The sequence below is a fragment of the Onychostruthus taczanowskii genome, unplaced genomic scaffold (assembly GCF_017590055.1).
Source record: "Onychostruthus taczanowskii isolate IOZ18803 unplaced genomic scaffold, ASM1759005v1 scaffold9, whole genome shotgun sequence".
NCBI classification, from domain to species: Eukaryota; Metazoa; Chordata; class Aves; order Passeriformes; family Passeridae; genus Onychostruthus; species Onychostruthus taczanowskii.
The window spans coordinates 5080259-5104314 of NW_024506993.1; the positions used below are offsets into that span (position 1 = coordinate 5080259).

The 24056-nt window shown below is 40.2% G+C and overlaps 1 protein-coding gene across 1 annotated transcript in view; it reads right to left on the reverse strand.

Moving 5' to 3' along the window:
* The window catches only part of TAFA1 (TAFA chemokine like family member 1), a 207806-nt gene that overhangs the window by 32745 nt on the left and 151005 nt on the right, over window positions 1–24056 (reverse strand). The window contains exon 3 of the mRNA XM_041425865.1: window positions 7028–7168. Within this exon, the coding sequence (XP_041281799.1) occupies window positions 7028–7168 (141 nt within the window). The remainder of the gene's footprint in view (window positions 1–7027; window positions 7169–24056) is intronic.

Here is a 24056-nt window from a genome sequence, read left to right on the forward strand (position 1 = left end):
TACACTGGCATGGCTGGCTGCCCTCCCTGCCTCCAACCCCTCTTCCCAGGCTCTTCCAGTGCTGTGATTAACACTTAATGCCATCTATCAGAGGAGAAATCCCCTACTGTTTTTCCATTTAGCCTCTAGTGGGTTTATTGCAAGATTTGAGCGAAAGGTTACTTTCCTCTGTATGGAGGTGAAGTAATTACATGTTCCTGTGTGTCTTCACACTGCTCCAGAGCCATGCCATTCCCTAATTTCACCATGGGGATGCTGTTTGTGCACCTTGGTTGGCTGTGAGGGCTCTGCTCCCTCCAAAATCTGCCAGCTGGAACCTGGGAAAGCGACCACCCCTCACACAATGGAGACAGTGCCATGACTTACAGCTTTTTTTTTACCCCTCTGAAGTAGAAAAAGAAAATTTTTTCCTGCTGAAATTGGGATTTAAGTGAGCTCTCTGTACTTCATCAGGGGTGGATTAGTCAGCTGTTCTATGAGCTTGATATTAAAAAGGGAGGTTGCTTTGCTGTGCAGGAAACCACAATGTCCCTGGAAAAAGAAAGAAATATAAAACATATGTGGGGAGACAAATGATAACTGCAAGAGGTACTCACACAAATCCACAGTCAGAGGCTCTCATTAGCTGCACCATCCTCTCACCAGGAAGACAGGAGCATCCATTCCCCTCTCCCCAGCTCCTGCATGCAGCAGGAACAGCATAGCCCTGGCTGGGAGATGGGGGAGCACCTACCTGGGAAGCCCTGACTGCAGCCTGGCTCAGGTGAGCTGCAGATTTGCTCCTTGAATGTCCTGCCTGTGTGCACCTGAGTCACATAAAACCATCCCTGTGTGTCTGAGCAGCTCTGGGTGCTGTAAGGCACCGCCCATGGCAGGGTGGCTCTGCAGCGTGTGCACAGACATACACATATACACACACACACACACACATACATACATATAGCGCCCATGGCAGGGTGGCTCTGCAGCATGTGCACAGAAATACACATATACACACATACACATACATACATATATATATCTGCATAGATATGGCTCCTTATGCCCACACAGAGATTTGTTTGCACATCCACTTGCTCAGGGAGAAGCAGAGCCTCTCTGCTCTCCCCAGGCTGCTCACTGATGCTCTGGGTTCAGGAGATGAGGCCGTGCCCTGACACAAAATCTCACCCAGCACTGGCAGGGTCAGGCACACGCCTCCCCTCTGCTCCCTTCAGCCTCTGCCCTGCAATGGGAAGGCAAATTGGTAATGAGAGCCTCTGTGCCTGGGTAAATGAATTAATTACTCTGCATGGCTGCTGCCAGCTTTGCTTTTGCTCCCTCTGAAGTCAGCACCTCTCAGGATCTGGCTGTGATTTCAGAGTGGCTGCAAGGGCGTTTCAAGAAGACAAGATCTGGACAAAACAAAAGCCTAAAATATTTCAGTGAAGTTAGACTTCTCTCCCCCCTTCTCCTATTTTTTTTAAAGCATATGAGATATTCTGTGACTTCTTCTGAACTTGCTCAATGGATGTCAATGGGGAAGAGAGACATTTTTTTCTCCTTACAAATGAAGTAATCTGAATTCACCAAATAAAAATAAATATGAGCTTACTGCTTGGTTCCAGTGGTGCTGCAGAAGGACAGGGCTATAGATTTTCCCAGGAGTGTGGAATAATTCACCAAGGCTGCTCGTTATTCATATAGACAGTGAATTAATAATATGGGACCCTGAGATCTCTTCTTATCTAGGCCGAAGCACAGCTAGAGGGATGAGAAGCTGACTTCTTGGATTTCAAAAAGCATTTTTCCCCCTTTCTTCAAGAAATAAGAATTGATTGAAAGTATTTTCACAGAGTGGGAAAAAAAAAAGGCTTTCTGGTGATACCACCTAAAGTACACATTAGATAAATAGAAAACTATTGGCTTTGTGACTGTGAACTGTTCTCACTTGATGTAAGTGCTGATAGATACCGGATTATCTCTAACAAAGCATTTACTAAGGACCTGACCCAAAGTCAATAGGAGTCTTTCATTTGACTCTACAAGGCTTGAATCCTGCTTTCACTGCAGGCAGAGCCAGGAAGTGTCTGTGCATCCCATTCCCACCTCTCAGCTGCTGCAAGCTGGGGCAGCCCCAGAGCTGTGGGAGGATGCTGAGGCTGAGCACCAGCACAAACTGCACCTCTGTCCTGAAGGAACACTCCTGAACTACGGATGCTTGCTCCACAATTGGTGTCTTACCCATAATTTAAAAATAAAAAATGAACTGATGTCAACAGGGTGGCTGCACTTACTGTCTGCCCAGGGAGAGACAGACCAGTTGGGACCTTTTTGTTTGTGGGTCCTGGGTGGGAGAAAGCAGGGCAAACACAGCAAATGGAATGTGTGCTGTGAATGCTGTCCTCTCTCTACTCCAACTATTGCACATGGAAAAATAAGGATGAGCAGCACATCTGGGGAGGTGTGAGGTGCTAGCCCAGAGAGGATTAAAGGTCAGGCTGCTCCCACTGGTCAGAAACCTCACTTTTGGCTTGGTAGTGCTGCCCTGATGAAGTGTGATGTAAATTCACAGGACCACATGGTGGCTAGTGATCCTCAAACTAACAGAAATCTGAGGTATGTACATGTGTGCTAATATTTCAGACCCTGTGGAATAATCTGAAACTTGAGGTGATACAAAATCAATCTGATTCTGAATAATAAAAATACTGGCTTGATTTTATTTTTCTGTATCAGTGAATGACTTTTCTTTCCCCCGATGCATGACTGGTATAAAACAGGACAAGAGCAAACCATGGAGACTAAACCACTAATCCTGCTGCCTGAGAGTTAATGCTTCAAATCCTGTGTTGCAGAAAGCGTGGAATGGGTTCACCTCACATGTCTGCAGAGGCCTTTCTTACAGGTGCAATTTAGAGGGAGAGATACTGCTAAGAATTTTAGTAGCACCTTCCTTTTTGCTCATTGGTTTTCACCAGTGTTAAACCCACCTCATTTCCTAAAAGCACTGAAAATATGCACAACCTGCATGAAAGTTCCTTTGTGGCTGATTTCAAAAGCCAGTGCAGGTGCTTTTCTGTTATTCCATACTCTGTGGTCCAACAAATTTCACAGATAATTATGCAAGAAATATGAGGTTGCCTGTGAAGGAGTTTAAAATAGCCTGGAAGAAGATTGAAGGGAAGGGAACAGAAAAATGAAACATTAAAAAATATGTGTGTCTGAGAGCACTGACTGTAACACAGTAAACTCCAGTATAGATGAACAAATTATATATTATTCACAAGCCTTGAAGAACACACAAACATAACCACCTACTGACTGTACAGGATGCTTCAATACCACTTTAAAAGGATATGGTACAAAGCATGATATCCCCAGTATAAAAGTGGCAGTATTACAATTACAAGTATCTTTTTTTTTTTTTTTACAGTAATGATATGACAAAGGAATGAAACCTCAGCTCACAGGAGAAATTGCACCAGTGACAGCAATTTCTGCTGAGGCACCTGAGGGCCTTAATGAGCCCACGGGAAATGCTGGGCATTGCTTTTCCCAGAAAAAGGAACTTGCTCTGGAGAGGTATTTGGGCAAATGAAGAAAATAATAATATCCATGGCAGAGAGCTGAGCAGCCTGATGCCCATGGTATATGCTGTGGCCAAGTGGCAGGCAAGATAAATTGTAGAGAGGGAAGGGAGCATTTCAAACCACCCTTCAAACCAAAAAGATCTTGAAGTAGTGAAGGGAATAATGAAAGTAAATGTGCAACAGAACAGGCAAAGAAACAGAAACTGGTGTCTGTGTTTTATGGCAAGGTTTGGCTTTTGTTTTGCTCCTGCTGTTGCTACTGCATAATTCATTGGTGATGGAGGCACCTTTTAGGACAGTCTACTGAATGAGCCACAAAGAATCATTTATGACTTCTGAGGCTGCCATGGCCTGGCCTCACTGTACTTTAATAAGATGAGACCCCAAAGAAAAAGTTTGCTGGACCTGGCAGGAAGTGATGCTTGGGACTGCACATCAACTTCATGCCCTTCACAGTACAAACAACCTTAGCCTGAATTTTGTTCCATGCAGGGAGGACTGCATAACAGCCCTGTGTACTGGGATGGTGTGCTACCCATGATCAGATCTCACAACAAAAGGGACAAAGGACCATTCATCAGCCCTGACATTTATTAAAAATGTTAAGATGGCTCCTACAAATAATCGTGTTCTCTGAAAGAGAAAACAAAGCCAGCTCTCCACACAGCCCAGCTGTGTCTCAGAGCAATAGCTGGTAGGAGTAGAAGGCAATGTAATCTTTCCTCTGCAACATGGACTCAAACTGCCAAAGCAGCAGCCTTGATGAAATTCAAAGTGTTCTCTGATGAAATTTAACTGGGAAGCACCAAAAGCTTGATCCCAATACCATTAAGTCACGGAGTGGCAGGGCAACACTGAGGTTCAGCCTGCTTTATACACACTAATACATAGCCATGGGGTGGAGATGGCACAAGGTGATAATCAGCCAACAGCCAAACTGCTCACAGGGCTCTCCCAGTCCTTGTCACCTCCCAGAAGTTATGTCTTTGTTTGGGTGTGAGTACATGGATTCACCTGAACACCTGTGGATATTTAGGACTCAACCAAGATTTCTTAGTGACACATTATGGCTTGAAATTATATACATTTACACACTGTAAATAAAACCCAGTGTGAGATTAACTGGCCTGAAACCTTTCAATATGGTTAACAAAGAAGGTAGAAAGTTGCAGGTGACCTTTTGAAATGTTCTCATGCACAAAATAAACAGCAAATCCCAAATCTTTGTGTGAGTTTAAGCACTGACGTCAGTGGGACTCCCATGGGAAGTTTTGGGAGTTTGTCTTTACAAGAACAGAACCACCAAATTGGTAAAAGTTTTGACTTAAACCAGGTCAGTATGTCAAAAGCCACAAAGCAAAGTCTGGGATAAAACAAAGGCCAAAGCAAATGTCCCTTGGATTAATTTTTACCAGCAGCATATTGGGCTTTTGAACTGTTCTCCAACCATCTACAAAAGCAGCTATGGGCTGACTACAACCAAACTTGAAAGGGGAAGACATTCCTTTGTAGTTCACGTTTGCTGGCTTTGAAGTCACAGTGAGTCTTACCAGTGCCTTCAATGGGACTTGCCTTACACTTTCATATTAGCCATTGTTTTATCCTAACGCCTTTCAAAATTCCAGACAATAAAATTTCTCTTTATTGTAATCCTGACAGAGCAATTAGGCTCCAGTCCACACCTGCACCTGACTTTTTTCTTCACACAGCACTCTTTGAGCTTCTCTTCTCTGAACAGAGTTATGAGGGTTGAATTAATGGTGTCTCTGTGCTTTATCTGCTGCCTCTGTATTTCATGACCTGATGAAGAACATGAAATTCTTCAAGGCTTGTACAGATGATCTTTGTTTACAACCAGCTGTAGTTTTCACCTACAGTTTTATGAGTGTGCTTAGCAGAAAAGGAAAAGCTTCTTTTTATCAGGGTAATTAGGCAATAACAGAATGACAGGTTGTGGACTAAAGCATAATCATTCACAGGTGCATTCATAGCATGGTTTTAATCATGAGTTCAGAAGCTGAACTGCACTGCCAGTGTAACAAGCTATGAAATACTGCTTCATAATTTAAAAATTTGAATGTGTTTTTTAAATAATAAAACTTTTCATTTCGTATCTTTAATATATAAACCAGATATCCACATGCCAGAAATACCTGCTGAGGAAACACGAGGTTCTCATTCCTCTAAGGCAGGCCCTAATCTTTCACCTTCTTGTCAAATCTGCAAGAATGATCTTTGTCTGCACAATACTCCATTCCACAACAACCACCAATATTCCTGTCTAACTACAACTCCTGTCTGAGCTACACTGGACCACTCCCTGCTCCATTCTAATGCCTTGGCAGCCTGATATTGAGGAAAGGTACCCAAAAGAGAACATTTTTCCCAGTATTTGCTGGCAGAGCTCCCCACTCTCGCCTGGGGTGAAGCTGATTGCCAAACACAGACCCAAAGAGGAAACTGTGGGTGCTCCCAAAACTGGCAGAAACACCACTACCCATGGGATTCCAGCATGGAAAGAGTGAGGAGAGCCCAGCACAGAGCCTACAGTGCTGCACAAAACCATCCTGTGGCTCTCTGAAGCACCTGTGGGCTCTACAAACAACACAACGTTCACCAAAAAGAACAGCGAGGGATTTTAACAAGATACTCCATTCCACAAAGCTCCTGCACTGAGGGATTCTGCAGCACAGAGCAGCTTGTTTGGGAAGGGTAACTAATGGGATTAGTACCACTTACTCCCCATCTTCTTATGAGATTTGTATTTTGCTAAGCACTTCCCAGCCGTGGCTCTCTCCCTGACTGCTGTGTGATTTCACCTTGCAGTGCTGGCAGGGGAGCTCGAGAGGAAAACACCCTGTGGAGCTAAACCTCATATGAAACCCAGACACAAATAACAGAGTGCTTTTCTTTCAGATAAAAAAAAAATTAAAAAACCAAATCCCCATGACAAGCAACAGCAGCAGTGATTTTAAAAGACAAAGCTTTTTTTCCTGCTTTCTGTAATGTTTGTTTCAGGACTAGAATACAAAATTCATTTATTTATGCTATCTTGCAATTGACTTTCCAAATGACTAATTAAATCAAAATGAAGAGCAGTTGTCCTTTGAAATATTTATGAATCAAAACTAATGTGGCACCGAAGCGGCCCCGTGAAGTGACTCAAGGGATAATTTTATCCAGGTATTTATCAATAATAAATCTCTCATACTAATCAAAGCATCCATACTGGGCAATATTCTTACAATTTTCAGGTAAATCTTAACATGATCCATGTGCACAGAACTATGCACTGAAGTAGCAAGAAAGTGGTCTAAATATATACTTATAGATTTTTCTATTTCATTAAATAAAGAACACAACAAAATTCCTATGCACAATCTGTGGACTTACAGCTTTCTAGCTGTAATGGATGGTACACAAACAGAAACATATACACAGGAGGAGCTACTTGCCATCAACACAGGAAGGTCTGTTTCTTGTAGTCCCAGCCACTTTCCCAGGTAGACAGGAGCATTTTACTGTTTGTGATCTTTCCTCAATTCGATTCTTATTACAGCATCTGTGTGCTGCTATAACTTCACACGTTCCTCCTTCTGGCAAAAAAAAAAAAAAGAAAAAAGAAAAAAAAAGAAAAAAAAAAAGAAAAAGAGAATATTGACACTCTGATTAGGAAGAGCAGCAGTGGCTAATCAAAGCACCCAGGCGTGCTCCTGTCTGTGCCTCTGCCCAGCTTCTGTACAGGTGGGATTACAGTTTTATTTCTGGTTTTTTTTGTGCTCCCAAATAAGCCAGGTACTATTACACTACATTTTTAACAGAAAATGTAGATAAGTTCCCTTGCCTTTCTTATATTAGAAGTCTCTGTGACACCCACATAATTTTTAGCCTAAAAATAATGTTGTCAATGTCTGGGCCTGAAGAAATATAGGTAAAATACTACAGAAAATGTGCAGCCACTGTTGCCTGGTTTTATGCTTGTAATATAGGAGGCCTCTCCCCAAATATTTTTTCATACAAGGACAGAGACTAAGGGAATCCATCTAGAAATAAGATTTTTCTCCAAATATTTGATTCTGTGCTAGTACTCAGCCCTTAGGGAATGACAGTCTCCCCAGACTACAGGGTGGCTCAACAGCACTTCCCTTTGCTCCCACACTCACTAGTTTATCAGATTTAAGGCAGGAAACATTTCCATTGTGAATGAGATCATCAGGTTTATTTTATCTCCTCCCTAATTGTTCTTTCTGAGCATTTGCAATAGTTTTGTTAGAAGGAGAGCACAGGGGAGTGATCAACAGATCCACAGTGGCTTTGGACTTATGAAGGCTTGGTGTTTGTGCCATATGCTGAGCACAGAAATGAAGTGCCAGGTGTGCCATTCCCCTTCACCTCTGCTCTGCAAGGAGACAAACACCACGGTGGGCTAATGCCCTGCCCAGGTAATTTCTCCATTCCTCAGTTCAGATTGCATTTAGCTCACAATCACTGGCTGTTTAATGGTGTCAGGCTGTTCCCCACAGATATCTGACTGCTTTCTGAAATTGCAGCACAAATTTGGCAGGGTTTGCTTCAACTTAGTACAAAACCTCATGTGCTGCCCACTGAAGGGCAGGATGTGCGAGATTTTCTAGAAGAGCTTTATTTCTTCATGCCATTAAGAATTGCTAAGTGCATGCTGCTTTTACTACAGCATAAACCACATTACTCCTATCTTTGGACTTCACTCTTTTTGAAAGAATATTGAGAGTTTTTGACACTGTGTGCTGTGTGGCCAGGTAGGAGAATAAGAAGTGTGGAGATGCTGATCCACATCTGGCTGAGGGGTTTTGGTAGAGGTCTGGCAGTCCAATGGCATTTCCCTTCCAGGAGTGAATCCTGGTGCCTGGGGTTTCTACAAATGTGGCATTTTTAGTGAAGCAGTGGGCAGATAGGCAGGAAGGATTCTGCCTTGCCTGATGTTGGTAATATGGGGGAGTTTGCAAGCATGAGATGAACTCTAGTAAACACTGAAGTCACCTGGAGAGACATGCTGCTACACCTCTTAGTTATTAGGTGTGTTTGGGCTGCTGACACAAGCTTTTTGAAAGCCAATAGGTGTCAAAAAAGAGAGATCCCAACAATTCAGAGAGCCATCCTCTGACAAATGGGCTTTGGAGTGTATCTCAGGAGTAAGAGGAATTGTGATAATCAACTCAGCCCCAAATGCTTGCATTTTCTATGAAGTAATCCTTCACACAAACTCCCTGTTCCCCTATCCAAATCATATTGAAAGCAATGAAAAGATTCTCATTGGTTTAATCCATCTTATGGTCATGCCCTAGGAGAAGAGAGATTTGTGATTATATTGATTGCAACTTCAACAATAAAGATAATGTACACAGTAATAAGCATTTCTAATTTTAGACTACACAGACTGTGTGGTAAATATTTGTGAATAACCTAAATGTTTAATTTTCTGTATAAATTTGCTGTATGAGTACTAAGAACCACATGACCTAGTCTTGCTTATTTGGTTATCTATTCAAAATAATGGGTTGTGGTGGAAAAGCTTTATAACACCTTTAATTGTTATGTGGAAGCTCAAGTTGCTGGAGCAGTAATGAATTTAGCTCAAGTTCTGTAGTTGTTTAGGAGGGGCAAAACATAATGACACTATAAAAGCAATGAAAAACCATTTTTTTAAACTGCTAGAACGTTAAATACATTAATTGGAAGTTTTATCTACATAGTCGATAAAAGTATGCAAATATTAATAATTATAATAATAGAAAGACCCCTTCCAGTGCTGACGGAGAAGAAAAAATCCACCTCACATGGAGAAAATTCTGGAGGTTATACAGCCTTTTTTCCTGAAAAATCTGTTCAGTGGGATCAGAAATTTGCATTAAAGCATGTTTAGTCTATGGTAACATTGCATGCAATGTGTTTTCTTGTATGGATTTTACCAACCATGCATGTACATGTGAGACTTTTAAAAATCCAGATACAAAACGGGAATAGAGACAGATATAAATGGGCACAGTGAGAATAGGAAAAAAAATTCTAATTGAAAAAGCATACTCCTTACTACATCATTCACAGAAACATATATACCATGAATATATTGAGGGTGGGAGGTTCTATTTAAATCTACTTCAGCTGCATAAATGAAGAAATTAATTGAGTGGGGAGAGAAACACAAATCCATCTTCAGTTTCCACTGAAAACCACTCAATGTGTTCAGATGGATATGTGAAATACCTTTGCATTCTGTGATTTTTATTTTTTATTTCCTACTTCTTTTGGGGGAGGGAGGGGGCTGGAGAGCACCAAAAAATACTCTAATTCAATATCTGATGAATTTCCTGAGCCATTTTTTTTTCCTTAATGGTTCACCTGGATTATGGGAAGATCGGGCAAGATATTACATGGCTGGGAGTTCTGAAAAAAAATGGGAATTATTGACTTGATAGGCTGTGAGTGCAGCAAAAGTTTGAATCCTTGTCATAAACCCCACAAATGTCTCTGTTTTTTGAAGTTTATGGTCTATTGAGCTACAGTAGTTTCTGGCTTTGATTCCACAACAATAGTCTCATCCAACTCATTCAAGTCAATAGGGGATTTGCCACTGAATTTAAAAGGAGAGGAAAGGGGCCTAAAAATCCTCAAAGTAAATGTCTTCTGAATGTTATGTTGACAGTTACATTTCATGAAGTGGCTGTTTTATCCACCTGCCTTTTTTTTTTTTTTTTTTTTTTTAAATAATTTCTTTCTGCACCAAGAAAACCTGAAGATTAGAAATGGAATTGGAACTTGCAGATCAGGAAGAGCATTGATCTTCCTTCAAGAAGCTTCAGAGGTGAATGAAAATGTCCTGTTCTGACTTATACCTTCTTCACACCAAACATCAGCAGGATTTGATATTGAGAACAGCTGATCCTTTCTGAGCACTCAGTTCACAGGAGGGCTCAGCTTTGCATGGAAGAAATGTGACCAAAGCCAGAGGGACAGAACTGCCTGCCAGGGAGGATCCTGGCATGTAGAAGATGGCAACTCTCTGTGTCATTGCAACTCTGCCCATATTCCCCAGCCTTCCAGAAACCCTTGTTCTGCACAAACTTCAAATAGAAAACTGTAGAAATAATAGATCATTCTTGATGTAAAACAGAGACAACCGTGTGTTACTCCTGCAAATGGTTTTGTTCTAATTGGAGGACACTAACTCCTGAAATAATGCTCATTTTTGTCTCTGTTATAAAGCCACCTTGAGTTTACACACCACAGAGTGAAATATTTTATCATCTGTATGAGTCTGCTGTGGGAGGCAGTGATTTAAAATGTCTAATCACCTATAAGGTCTGAGTGCATGCCTGGCAGAAGCCAAAAAGCCATCTTCTAGTCATCTCTGTTTTTTATACCTCCAGCTAGGAGGTAATAATAAAAGCATATTTTGCACTTCAAAATTATAACTTGCCTCTGCATTCCAGCCAAGCCTGAACTTATCAGTAAACAAACATAAAAAAGGCAAACAGCACTACTGATTTGTGTTATACATTGTGGAAGTCATTAACTATGACTCAGGTAGCAAAACTTATACGTTCTCTCTTTGACAGTGATGACAATTTAATAGTATTTGACTCTGCTGAGTTACATGGAGTGTCCTGCAGCAATGAGAGAGGTTGTTTATCAAAATGATAAACATGTTTTCATTTCCTCCTTGGCTGCATGTATGTGATCAGAAGTCTAAGGCCATCAAGAATTCACTTATTCTGGCCACCAGACAGACATTAAGCTATTCAGGACCATCTGTGCTTGAAATGAGTTCCACTTAATGGACCTTCCTAGGGCAGGTCAATCATAATGAATGCATGTGTGCATGAATGCATGAGCAGAGCAGAGCTTTGGTGAGACTTCTTGGGCTGTTTGGCACTGGCAGAGCCTGCTGACAGATAAGATGTGCCTTTCTTCTCAGGGTCACACACCCAGTGATTTTAGAATTCAGATCCTCTGTTACATTTGCTTCTAGCTCATTGCAAATGCACCTCACAGCCTAATCCAGAGGAAGGTTGCTGTAAGAACCTGTTCCTGCTACTTGCAAAAAAATAATGGCGCCCAAAACACATCATGGGCTTTGCTGGCCAAATTCTGCCTCTGTTACACCACTGGTGAATCCAGTGGGAATATGAGCAAAAGAAATCATATGGACCAATTTTATCAACATTTCCAGACAGTTCGTTAGGACTATAGTTGGTTTCTGGTAGCTCTATTTATTTTTAACAGCTTCAAGTATCCAGTCTTAGTGCCAGTGCTATCATCCTGCTAAGGTCGGAGACCCATATTTATTCTGAAAATGCTTAAGTATGTGCAGATGCTGCTGCTAGATCTAGGAGAACAGAGGAAATTTAGGAGAGAATTTAAGTTCTATAGACTCCAAGCAAATGTTTAACAACATGACAGCAAAAATTCTTCAGACACTTGTAGATTTGCTGAAAAATTGCTCCCAAAGACAAATGGATATAAAAATTTGCACACTCTCCACCCCATGTCTTTATGCAACAAAGGAAAGAAAGGAAAAAGAACCCTGTGACAGCCTTTTTTTTTTTACATTTACTATAAAGAATTCAGGTTTGGGGGCTGCAGTTTAAAGAGTTTTCAGTCTGAATAAGCTTTGGAAACTTCCCAGGTGTAATTAATAGATTCATAAGCTTTAATCAAAATGTTTGTGCCAGCTAATGTGCCAGAACTGCAGACTACACTGTGCACAGGGGAAAATACTATACTTTTCTTTAAGAAATAATAAGCCACTACTATGGAACTTAGAAAGCAGCATTTTTGCTTCTGACAGGAATATGTAACAGATGGAAAAACAAAGTCCCATGCTACACCATGAGCCACTTCACAAGTGAACAAATAAAAGACTCCTCATAGTCACAGTGCAATTACACTCCAATTTTTCTTTTACATATAATCCTCTGACATTGTGTATCTGATCCAGAAGGAAAAGGATCAAGCTTAGAGAATGCATTTCAGAGCAATCAGAGAAGGCTTAGGGTTTTCACTCATTTTCACAAGGTCAAGGTTAACTTGACCATCAATGAAGTCACAAAACAGCTGAACTTGGCTCATAAACCTGATGTAACAAAGGCACCATCAAAAAATTGACCTAAGTATAACCCATCAGCATTACTCCTTACTTAATCATTTTCCATTATGATAACAGACACAAATAAACTGATGAGTTATTCTTTAGATGTGGAATTACCATAACCATGAGAATTTGGGGTGTTCCACACATGCTCTGCAAGTCCCCTCATATACAGTGGATTTTTTTTTTTTTTTTAGCCCAGTGGATCAGAATAAACTGCACTGGTCTGTTCCCTAAATTTCTATTTATATTTTGATTAATATTCAGTATTTTGTTGTTCATTATGCAAGATCTATATTATAATTTTCATTTTGGGAAGATTCCATGCAACAGCAGCAACATAAGTGACTCCCACTGTGGGTCATTAAGTTTTGGGTTGGGATATTATTTTCTCCAATGCTTCTGCTGTGAAAGGGTTCTGGAGACACAGAGTACCCCCCTCAAGAAACTGCTGCTTCTCTACAGAAAAACAGAACAAGAGGACCATGGCTAGTGAATGAAATTTGTTTTCCCTTGGAAATGCACCTTGTGTTAAACTTTAAAACCCTACAGAGATTTTTCTGATGTCCAGGTCACTTAAAGGGCACTCCTGGAGGTCCCAGCTCTGAGAGCCCACAGGACAGAGCCCATGGGATGCTGCAACATTCCTGCAGGTTGAGGCCCCAGTTCCTGTGTCATGGCACGACATTCCCATTTTGAGCAAGGCAAATAATGAGATTGTCTTGCTTTCTGCTGGCTCATGGTCAGAATTTGGAGAAGAGCTGCTGGACCAAGCAGGTCAGGTACCTGTGAAAATTCATTTCACACTCAGCCAAAGTTCTGATAGATTCTGGAGTGATAATTCCTGGGCTAAGAGGGGCAATGTGCATTCTCACAGGCATCTCTGGTTATTTATCTTAGAAACTCTTAAGTTTCTGAGAGTAATCTTGACAGATAAGGCCGTTTTCATGAAATAAAACTTTTCTGCAAAAATGAAAACCAAAAGAACTTCTAGAGGAAAATAAAATCTTTAAATGTCAATATTTCAATTTAATATTAACTTTTTTTTTTCCTTTTGTATTTTATTTCCCATTCAGTATAATAGGGGAAGCAGGGATATGCAGAGCTTTAATTAGCACAAGGATTTGTAGTCTTTTACAATTTTCTACTAATGCTCTTTGCCATCAGCCACAGGAGGCTTCTATCTGAGAGAGTAATTCTTATACTTACACCCAGAATAGACTAGACTCTGATCCTCACAAACTGGTTTGTTCACAGAAATTAAAAATACGTATTTTCTGTAAAGGAGAAATGGTATGGATTCTGCTCTTGAATTCACAAGGAAAACCCAGAGCACACCAGCATGTGAGCTGTGCTTGGATCTTGGGCTGGCTTGTGGATTTCCATATCAAACCAATACACACACCAGAGAATAGGTTTTTCTACTAAAGAACCTTGCAAATTGATCTCCTGAGAAATTTGCGCGGGACCTTATTCTTATACATATAAAAAAAAAAAAAAAATAACAAACAACCTCTTACAGATGAATCAAAGTGAAAATGGTCTCCAGAACAACAAGGCAGGCTTCTAGCAGCTCCTGCCTCTGGCACACTGCAGCTCCAAAGGCAGAGGAATAACCAGGGCAAGGCTGGCTGGAGAGGAATGATGATGAGGAACCTGCTCCCAATTTTATTTAAGCAAGCTTATGAGTAGTTTTAATTAGCATTTTGCATGCCTGTGTAAAATATACTCCCAAAAGGACAGAATCTGTGAGGAAATCCCACTTCTTGTGCATGGAGCTGTCCATGCCAGGGCCACAGCCACTCTCCACAGGACTGATTGCTTTTTTGTCCAGGGAATTGTGATAAGGACTATCAGCACTCCTGTATTGATGAACTACAAAACCCAGATGTGTAACTCACGAGGCAGGCAAGAATTCAGTGTTCTCTTAGTGGGGATCTTCAGTCTTTTAATGAGATTTTTTTTTTTTTTTTTTACTTCAAAGGTAGGCCAACTTACAGCAACTTTGAGAAATGGAGGTTAGAAATTAGAAGTCTTGGTGGAATTTACAGCTCTGGAATGCCATTGAGAGATGTGTGTGAAGAGGCAGGACTTAATTCAGAAAGAGAAGAATGTTACTTTTGAGAAATAACTGAAGTTCCATATCAAAAAGTAATAAGCATTATGACTTTAAATTTCATTGACTTTCAGTGAGATATGACACTCCTAGAAGTCTATATCACTTGTAAATAGGATGTCTTGGTCTAAATGATGTATGCCAGTAAGGCTGAGCATAAAATCTTGTAAGTACCTTTAAAAAAAAATCATGCTCTTAGTCACTTGGGTGGTTTGGAAAATTTAATATTTGATATGTCAGAGAGGATAAAAAACACGAGTTTGGACAAAATAGATGTAATGTGCCTGCATTGAAGCAGTGCTCCTTCTGTAAGTTAAACTGCAGGCAGCAGTATAAACTAGAGATTAAAAAGACCTGCTGTGCTGTTCTGATCATTGCTTTGCAGCTGTACAATTCTTGCCCAGAACAAATTTTCTAGGTATCAAAGCTGTGGAGAAATGTAGATCTCTGCTCCTGAAGAGACATGGGCATTTCCAATACTGACATCTCTAGTTCCTTGCCAGAGAATAGTGAAAATCCAAAGTGGAATTAGGCCTGAAAATACCCTCACAATAAAATTTGAGTGAATCACAGAACATTGTTCTTGGAACCTCAAAATGTTGTTCTAAATGCTGCCAGCAAAAGACATCCAAAGAATCAGTGTTACATTTCAGGAAAAACACACAATGAAAAAGACAGGACTACTCCCTTTTTGGATGGCATAATTAAGTTGATAAGAAATAAGTAATTCAGTCACAGCTGCTGGTGAGAAATGAATACAGAAATGTGCATGAGAAGTGGTTACTAAGAAAGGATTTAGAAATTATTCTATGTCAACTATGCAAGTACAGCTTGGTCCTGACAGAGTCTCACTTATGCCCAACAGGCTTTCCCCAAGCACCAAATCTCTAAAACTGCCTAACACATTTATTGAAAACCTTCATCTCCAAACTCCTCCAAACTGGAAAACCATCTTAATTTTCTCTTCAGCCTTAAAAGAGACTCAAAAGTTCTTATTATGCTCATGATGCACCCTTTGAATTTTTCATATGGTACATGAAAATGTCACTCTTTCAGGATTTAAAAAAAAAATATTTATAAAACAATCCACTGATTACAAAGCAGCTCCTGAAAAACCAACTTTCTAACTCAGGCTTTGAGTCATCACAAAATGATTCAGGGATCTTAAATCCTTGTGGAAAAGCAAAACAATATTGCTCTATACAGTTCATCTTTTGATGTGATGGTTGCAGATAAATTCATCCCCAGATAATTTTATCCACTAAGGTGATTAGCCTATGGAGAGCCTATGATGTGTTTACTGAGCACAGTGGCATAGTTTATGGTAATGCTCTTGTCATGCTTTATAAATGTGTGAGATGCTTTTATGAAGTAGTTAGATAAGGGGTGGTGAAAGTAATGTGATCCATAAAGAATGCACAGTGATGAAGAGCTGGGATTGCACAGATACTACAGACAGACTGATAGAGAGAATTATAACCAGTGCAGTGGCTGCATTAATCTTCCAGTGAATGGCAATAAATAAAGTAATAGGAAGGAATGGGTCTAAATAAATTTGGCCAATGTGTAAAACTGAGAAGTCAGTGTGGGATCAAAGTGTTTTTAATGGGATCTCTTATGGATGAATTGACTAGCCATGGTGGCAACAACATTTTCATCTATGGGGTTGACCACATCCTACAAAATCCATGAGAAGGAACACAAAGACTGCAAGTTACAGCATGTGCAAGCCAAAGTCACTGTAAGGAGCTGTGTGTGATGAGCAGCAGCAGTAAATCCCGTCCTCTGCAGCAGCTGAGCAATGCCAAGCAATCACTTCCCAGGCATTTTTCAGAGGACAACTGTGCCCATTATCCCACCCCATATATTTCTAGAATTATTCATACCGTGACTGCCAGCAGCTGGTCCTGCATTTGAGCAGAAAACCATTCCTTTGCCAGGAACTGGCTGCACAGTGGTGCAGAAGGACAAGGGACGGGACCAAAGGCTCAGAAGCAATCAGTTGTTTTAGCATGGAAAGCATTTTACACTGCATTCATTATCCGTAGCGGAAGAACCTGGTAGTCTCCAGCCTAAGGAATTTGCAGCACACTCATTTCTGAACCTTATTTAGCTTCAAGCACAGTCAAGCACTTCAGTAAATGTTAGGAACTGGGTATGTGAGCAGCAATATTTTAACTTTCAGGCTACTATACTTCAGTTATGAATTAACAAGTCAAAGAATTCTCCCTCAAAATAATATATTTTAACTTTCAGGGTACTCTACTGTGGTTATGAATTAACAAGTTTAAAAATTCCCCCTCACAATGATCTATTCCCTCCAGACTGAAGCATGATTGAGCTGTTTTACTTCTGGGCAGGACCAAACTATGGCTGAGGAAGAGGAGGAAGCAGAGGATGAAGTGGACTCAGACCCTATTTTTCTCAAAATTGACCTCATCTGCAGTCACTTCTGTGGGAAGCCTCAGTGGGAGGGCAGTTGCCGCCTCCTCACTGAGGGTACTCTACTGTGGTTATGAATTAGCAAGTTTAAAAGGAGAGGACAATGGCAATATTTTATTTAATGATAGCTTTTGGGACCTCTTATTTTTTTCGTTTGGTTTTGTTCTGGTGAAGTTCATCTCAAACAAAGCAAGTCTGACTGATTTCCTTTTTCCATAGTACTTTAATCACTTCCCAAACCTCTGTTCTCCTACATTTTTCCACAGTCACTATCCTGAGCTGCTTTTTATTTGCACAAGTCTTTGTGTTTGGATGTCTTTCTCCTCCCTGTTTCTGTTGATGAGCAATATTTTATTTCCTGCCACCATGATTTTCTCTGTCTTTCCACTCCAGCTCTCTGCATACAATTGTAACCCTGATTTATTCTGGTTCCCCACTCTCTCTCTCTCTCCCCCTCTTTACCTTTTTTTTTCAACTGCATTGAATGTTACTCTCTCTGACAATTTCTTTCTCTTCTCTCTGGAAGCTCCTGATGAACAACACAATGCAGTGCTGCCTCCTAATAATTGATCACCTGGCTGCTGTTCAGATTTGTACTGCTCCTTTGAATACATGTGCAATCCAGTGCACTCTGTTCCTTTATAATGTGAATAAAAAGGGCTGCATACTCCAGCGGAAATACGGGAAGTCTAGTGAGCAAATAACTTCCTAATTTGAAAGCAACATGTGACATTACAACATTGGCTTGAAATGAATATTAGTTTATTTTTTAATAGTTAAACAGTAGCTGTATGCAGGGAGCTCTGCAGTTAGTGGAACCTAAGAGGCCAGGAAGAAAACACGTTTATTCTTCTCTCCCCTGTTTACTCTTGGTGATGATCAGGATTTATCCAAACACTATCTAAGAGAATTTGGAATGCAATTTTTCAATTAAAAGTTGCTTTTTAAACAGATTTATTTAAAAACTAAAATATTTTTGATGAAAAACATTGACATTTCACTGGCCAATGTCAATGAATTTCAATTCAAGATAAAATCCCCGTCTCAGAGTGTGTTATAATTCACATAACTCAACTGCTTTTAGTCGTTTCCTATGTAGCACTGCAGCCAATAGACTATACCACACTCAGATCATCACCAGAAAGGGGAAAATGTCTTGAAAGCTGACATCCAGACAAAGAAGGAAGTAAGGAATTATTTTAGCTATGTCTCTTACGGTCACAAAGAAACCATTTCGCATTAAGATAAAAAAGAAATTCAACTTTTGCTCCAAAATAATCCAAGTGATCTATTCCAGGGAAATTATGCAAAAAGAAAAAAGATACATGCACGTGTCCTGTGCAGGTGCTGCAGCTTCCTGAGGAGAAGCAGCCCCCCTGATGTGCTGCTAATTCTGTGATTCTGTGCTAATTTCAGCACTAATTCTGTGATTCTGTGCTAACTCCAGCACTGCCTCCAAAGTGTCCCTCTTCCCTTGGCTTTAGACTTGTCCTGATTCATGTCCAGCTTGGTCCACTTTTGAGCCAGCTGGAAAAACCCCATTTCACTCAAACCCCAAGGTTTTGCTTCAGAGAGCTCAGGTTTAAGGGCTCATGAGGATCCAGCTCCAGGTAAGCCCCACCAGAGAAACGACCCCAGTGCTCTGACCCCTCAGTTCAGCTGCTGCATTTCCATCCACTCTTAAAAGTTTTGGACAATGTTGGCTATAAACTGGGCTTTCATTAGGGGAAAAAAAAAAAAAGAGAAAGGGCTGTAAACTGAAATAAGACAGCTCTGCCAACTCTCCTTAATGGTGTGGTGGTTAATTAGAAGCAGAAGAGGTCATCTTGCCCAATTCTTTCCCAATATCAAAATGTTGCCCTGCACACACTCATGAGCATCTTGCCCAGTTTATTTTCTCATTATTTAAGCAATTGGACTTCTGCTGGTACAACAGGGGATTCTTTGAAGATGCCATTCTAGTGTTTAATGGGATCTGCCATTGGGCTGAACAAAAAAAGAATGTTCTGTTTTCTTTTGCTCAGTTTTCCTCATTAACACTAATTGTGATGCTATGACCAACTGAACACAGCTATTCCCTGTTCCACATTTACAGATGTCAGATATGTTTCAAATGGTCATCACATCCCCCATCATCATTATCACCACTTAGACAAGCTGTGCCTTTGCTGCTTCACTTCACCTTTCTTCATGAGCCTGTCCCCATCACCTTACTGATGTCCACAGCTCTTCTCAGCATCACTGACATCACTGATGTTTTTAAAATTCCACTATATAACAATTACATTATTATTAAAAGTGATAGAAATGCTGCGCTGTAAATTGGATGAGTATTATTATCTCCATTCAAGAGAGAAAATCTGCCCTATTTTCCCAATCCAGTATTTATCTCTACTCAGCTCTTCAGTACTATTAACTAAAACACAGACAACCAGCACAAGTTAATAAAGTTTCAAGAATATTTGATCACCAGTGTATAAACTACCAGATACATTGGTATTTATTACTGCCTGGGCACGTCAGCACTGTGGAGATGGACAATGAATAAAAAACAGGGTGTAGAAAGAGAGGCAGATGCTCTGTAATAGAAAATCCAGCCAACAGTCTGAGATGGGAGAGGAATGCCATATCTAATTGAAATGGTGCTCTGTGCTTCCCAGCAGTGTTCTCAACAAGGAAAGACACTATTACCTCTTGCTCTAGGAGAAAATGCCATCACTTTCCTATTTTTTCCATCCCCATTGTAGTAGCTGGCAATTTTCCAGCATTACTGCTTGAATACTTCTTTTCCCCACGCATATTAGTTCACTTTTTTCCCCTAGATACACTCATATTATTTCCTGGGCCTTCAGATTTTTCTGATCCTTTGTATTATGAGCCTTGTACTTCAGTGATACGTGTTGTAACACATATTTTACTGTCGCTGGTAAATTGGCAGAGGCCCTGTTTCCTGTGGATAAAGCCATCCCCAAATGTTTCTTTTAAAACCTAAAAGATGCTTTTTTGCTTGGCAGAAAACTAAACTAGCACTTGCAACAGCCATGGCCCTAAATGGAGTAAAAGGAAGAGATTTTCAAGCCCAACCTACCAAGTTATCCAGCACTGCAAACGTGGGTTCCCTCTTGCTCCAGTGGGAATTGTTCCCTCTTGCTCCCCTATCAAAGTGCACACTAACAAAGAAGGAATTTAACCCTGCAGCCAGAGAAACCACTGGCTTTCCACTGCACAAACAAAAATGTAATATCAGCAATACCTTTAAGGCAGCCTTGGTTGACAAACAGGTGCTCCCTCTGTAAGACAGTTTTCTTATTGATCTGTGCTAACGTCTTGCAGAAGTGAACAATCTCATTGCCATGTCAAAGGCTAACCATCTGTGAACAAGTAATGCAGCCAGAAAATCCTTGTTGCTACAATAATAGCTTTAGGACGTGGGTTTTGTTTCAATCACCACAAAAAGAAACCCTCAGGAAACTTCACAGAAATTCTTTTCCTGATAAGTTAACGTACCTAGAAAAATACTTTTGCTTACACAAATTTCATCTAAATAAATTACAATAATTTACATACTATTGAGTGAGTAAGGTTACTAAAATAATTTGAAAGTTCATTTTTTTCCTTTCTCCTCCATTGATATTGCAATCACCTCACAGTCTCATGCATCACAGCCCTTCTCTTATTTAAAAATCATAATTCTCTCTGTGGGACAAATCACCTCTTCAATACCTGAATATATATGTTAATACTTTCAGGATCAGATTTTTTTTCCACATCAATAAAAAGAATTCAGCCATGCTGGAACCACAATTTTAGACTAAAAGACCATTCTAAGAGATGGAGGTGCAAGCACAGTGTCCTACTGAGAGACAGAATAGTGAATTAATGATTCTGGAACAAAAATCTAATGGCAGGACTTTCTGAGACCAGGAGACAATCTTGTGAGAAACTTTCTAATCCAGTGAGATAGCATCGGGTCCTAAATAATTGTCATGTCAGAGAATATTGAGGTCGCCTGGCATAAATTTTGACTAAGGATTTTATAATCTGACTGTTCCCTTAGAAATGTGAACCAGCAGCTCCCTTATATCAAGGTAATGAATTATTATTATTATTGCCATCATCATCACTAATTACTGCCTTTGAGAAGTTACTGGACATTCTTGAGTCTAAGTGTCAAATGCATAGCTTTACCATTGAAAAAAAATCTAGATTTCTGGCTAGATCTGGAAGGCCTTAACTTTGTCCTCCTGCTCACTGGTTATGCCCAAGGAACAGCTTCATGGAATACCAGCAGGGTGGCATCCAGAAACAACCCTGGTTCCCAAATGCTGATGGGGACCTGGTTTCACTACAGCAATCTCAGGTCTGTCATCCCTGGCAGATGTAGGTAAGCTGTCTGAGGGCTCTGTTATCTTTGTGCATAAATATCCCACCTGGGCACTATCCCTGTTTTATTGACTTGTTTCAGCTGAAAATTTGCACAAATTGAAGTATTGGTTGCAATTATTTTATAACAGAATTATTTAGAATTGTCAATTATTAGTCTGGATAAAGAAAGTATCAACAGGAAATAGGAACCACAGCACTGTCAGTAATTCAGTGAAGTCATGGTTCTCTGTTCTTGGGTTTTTTCAACCCAAAACATCAGAGACAACAGACTGGAACTTCTTGATGTATATTTGCATATTTGTTTACTTTTCAAACTAGTTAGCTCTTAAAGTATTACCAGGAGCTGAACAAATGTACCGTATAGCTCCAAAAACAATACAAGAGCAACTGTTTGCATTGGAATGAATTTACTTTGCTGGTACCATGGATGTGTCAGCCCAGTGAACACTTAATGTTGAACATTAATTATACAAACAAAAGAAATGGTACAAAGCTGTTGTCTCTGTCAGTTTTCTTCCAGGACTCAGCCATGTTTATATTGGAGGTTTTGTGTCCTAAAGAAATTCCTGACTGCTTCAAACAGGATGATGATTCAGATGATTGAAAATATGCACTGATCAATGCCCGAGACAAACAAGCTCTCAGCTGCTGTTCCTCACTCACTGACCCTCACTCAGTTAGAAATTCTTTTTATTCTGCTGTGAATTTCATCAGCTGGTCATCAGCATGATGGACTGATGGTGGCTCTGCTCCCTCTGGCCAGTTTCTGACACACAGCTTCCCAGTCAACTGCTCATGGGTTTATGGCTTTGCTTCTGTTCCTCAGGACAGGGAGAATAAGCACTTTGGCATCAGAACAAAGTGAAAAAAAAAAAGAGAAGCGCAAAACTGCACTGAAACTTCTTGGAGAAATTTAGATTCAAAGTGAACATTTGGACTAAATTTAGGTTTAAGCTAACCACCCCACCACTCCTGATAGTTTTGGCTGTCAATTTAAAAAATCTAAACCAATAATGAAGCCAATTAATATCTGTTAACAGAACTCAATAAATAGAAATATAAAGTGAATGGAAGAGGACAAAAAAAAAAAAACCAAAAAACCCCAAACTGCAACTTGTAAACCCAACAGTAAAAAATAAATTTTAATTTGGTAGTGAACTAATGTCAGTTAGGAACAAAATTTAAATGTTTCTAACCAACGTAAGAGTGAATTTTTGAAGAAGAATATTATTGGGAGTGATGAACAAGAGAGGCGGTTGGAATGATGAATAATGAGAGTACTGAGAGGTGTCAGGAAAACACAGATTTTCACTGTGTCTTCCAATGTCAAATCCAGGAGTTAAGACAGAACATTAAGTTAAAGATTCAAAAAAATAATGGAAAAATCTCACACAAGGCACATGAGCTGAAAGTTTTCCATGAGCTCACAAAGCAGTTAGAAAAGCAAATTCTTTTAGGGGTTATTAAACACAATCCCTGCATCACAAACTGCTGAAAACTGGAAAGGTCTAGAGGGAAATTCTCCTCGTTGGTTTATCACTCCTGTGCTCTGCCTTAGCATGTGCTGCAACTGCTACTGGAAACAAGATTGGATTCCTGACCTGACCCAGTATGGCTGTTTTTAAATTCCCAGAGATGGTCCCAACGTCCCAGAGGTCATTCTTCAAGTCATCTGAAAATAGTAACCCACTGTAAAGTATCACCAAGCTATTTAGGACACATATTCCTAACATAAATCATATATTGGGACTTTCATATCCCTTTGCAGGTCTTGCATTTCCATTTTTTTTCCCTGCTCTTATCCAGGGCAAATCTCCATCTCCTGTATTCTCTTTATATTCAAATCACGTCAGCTTTGATGTTCCTTCTCCAACCCGTGCTATGAAATGCCATCACAAGCAGCACCCTAAACTTTTATTTATTTCCTCACCATCTGACAGCCTGCCTTGCAGAGCCTTGTCCAGAGCCACTGCTACAGGACAGAACAAGGCAGGAAATGTCAAAGTTGTCATGCACATTCTCCAGCTCTTTGATTTCTGCTGCCAGCCACACCTTCTCCAAAACTTCTTTGTTCTTGGGCATCAAGCTAAGGATGAATCTCCCACTTGCCTGAGAAATCCTCAGATTTCCAAATGTCCCAGATTTACTGCTAAATGGCCCTTAAACATGTACAAACCTGGAACACAAATACTGCCAAACTAGATCAGAAGAGTTGTCCATCATCTCTTCTGCACTCCGTGTGACAGATGAAACACAAAGGGCTTCAAAGGAACATTAAAGGAGCCCATAAATGGGACAGCTGCAATATAGGCTGGCTACACACGTATTTTCTGGGAAATAGGAACTCCTATTCCCTTGGAAGCTTTTTTAATCCTAGAGAAATTCATAATGTTCAAATGATCCAGAAAAATAC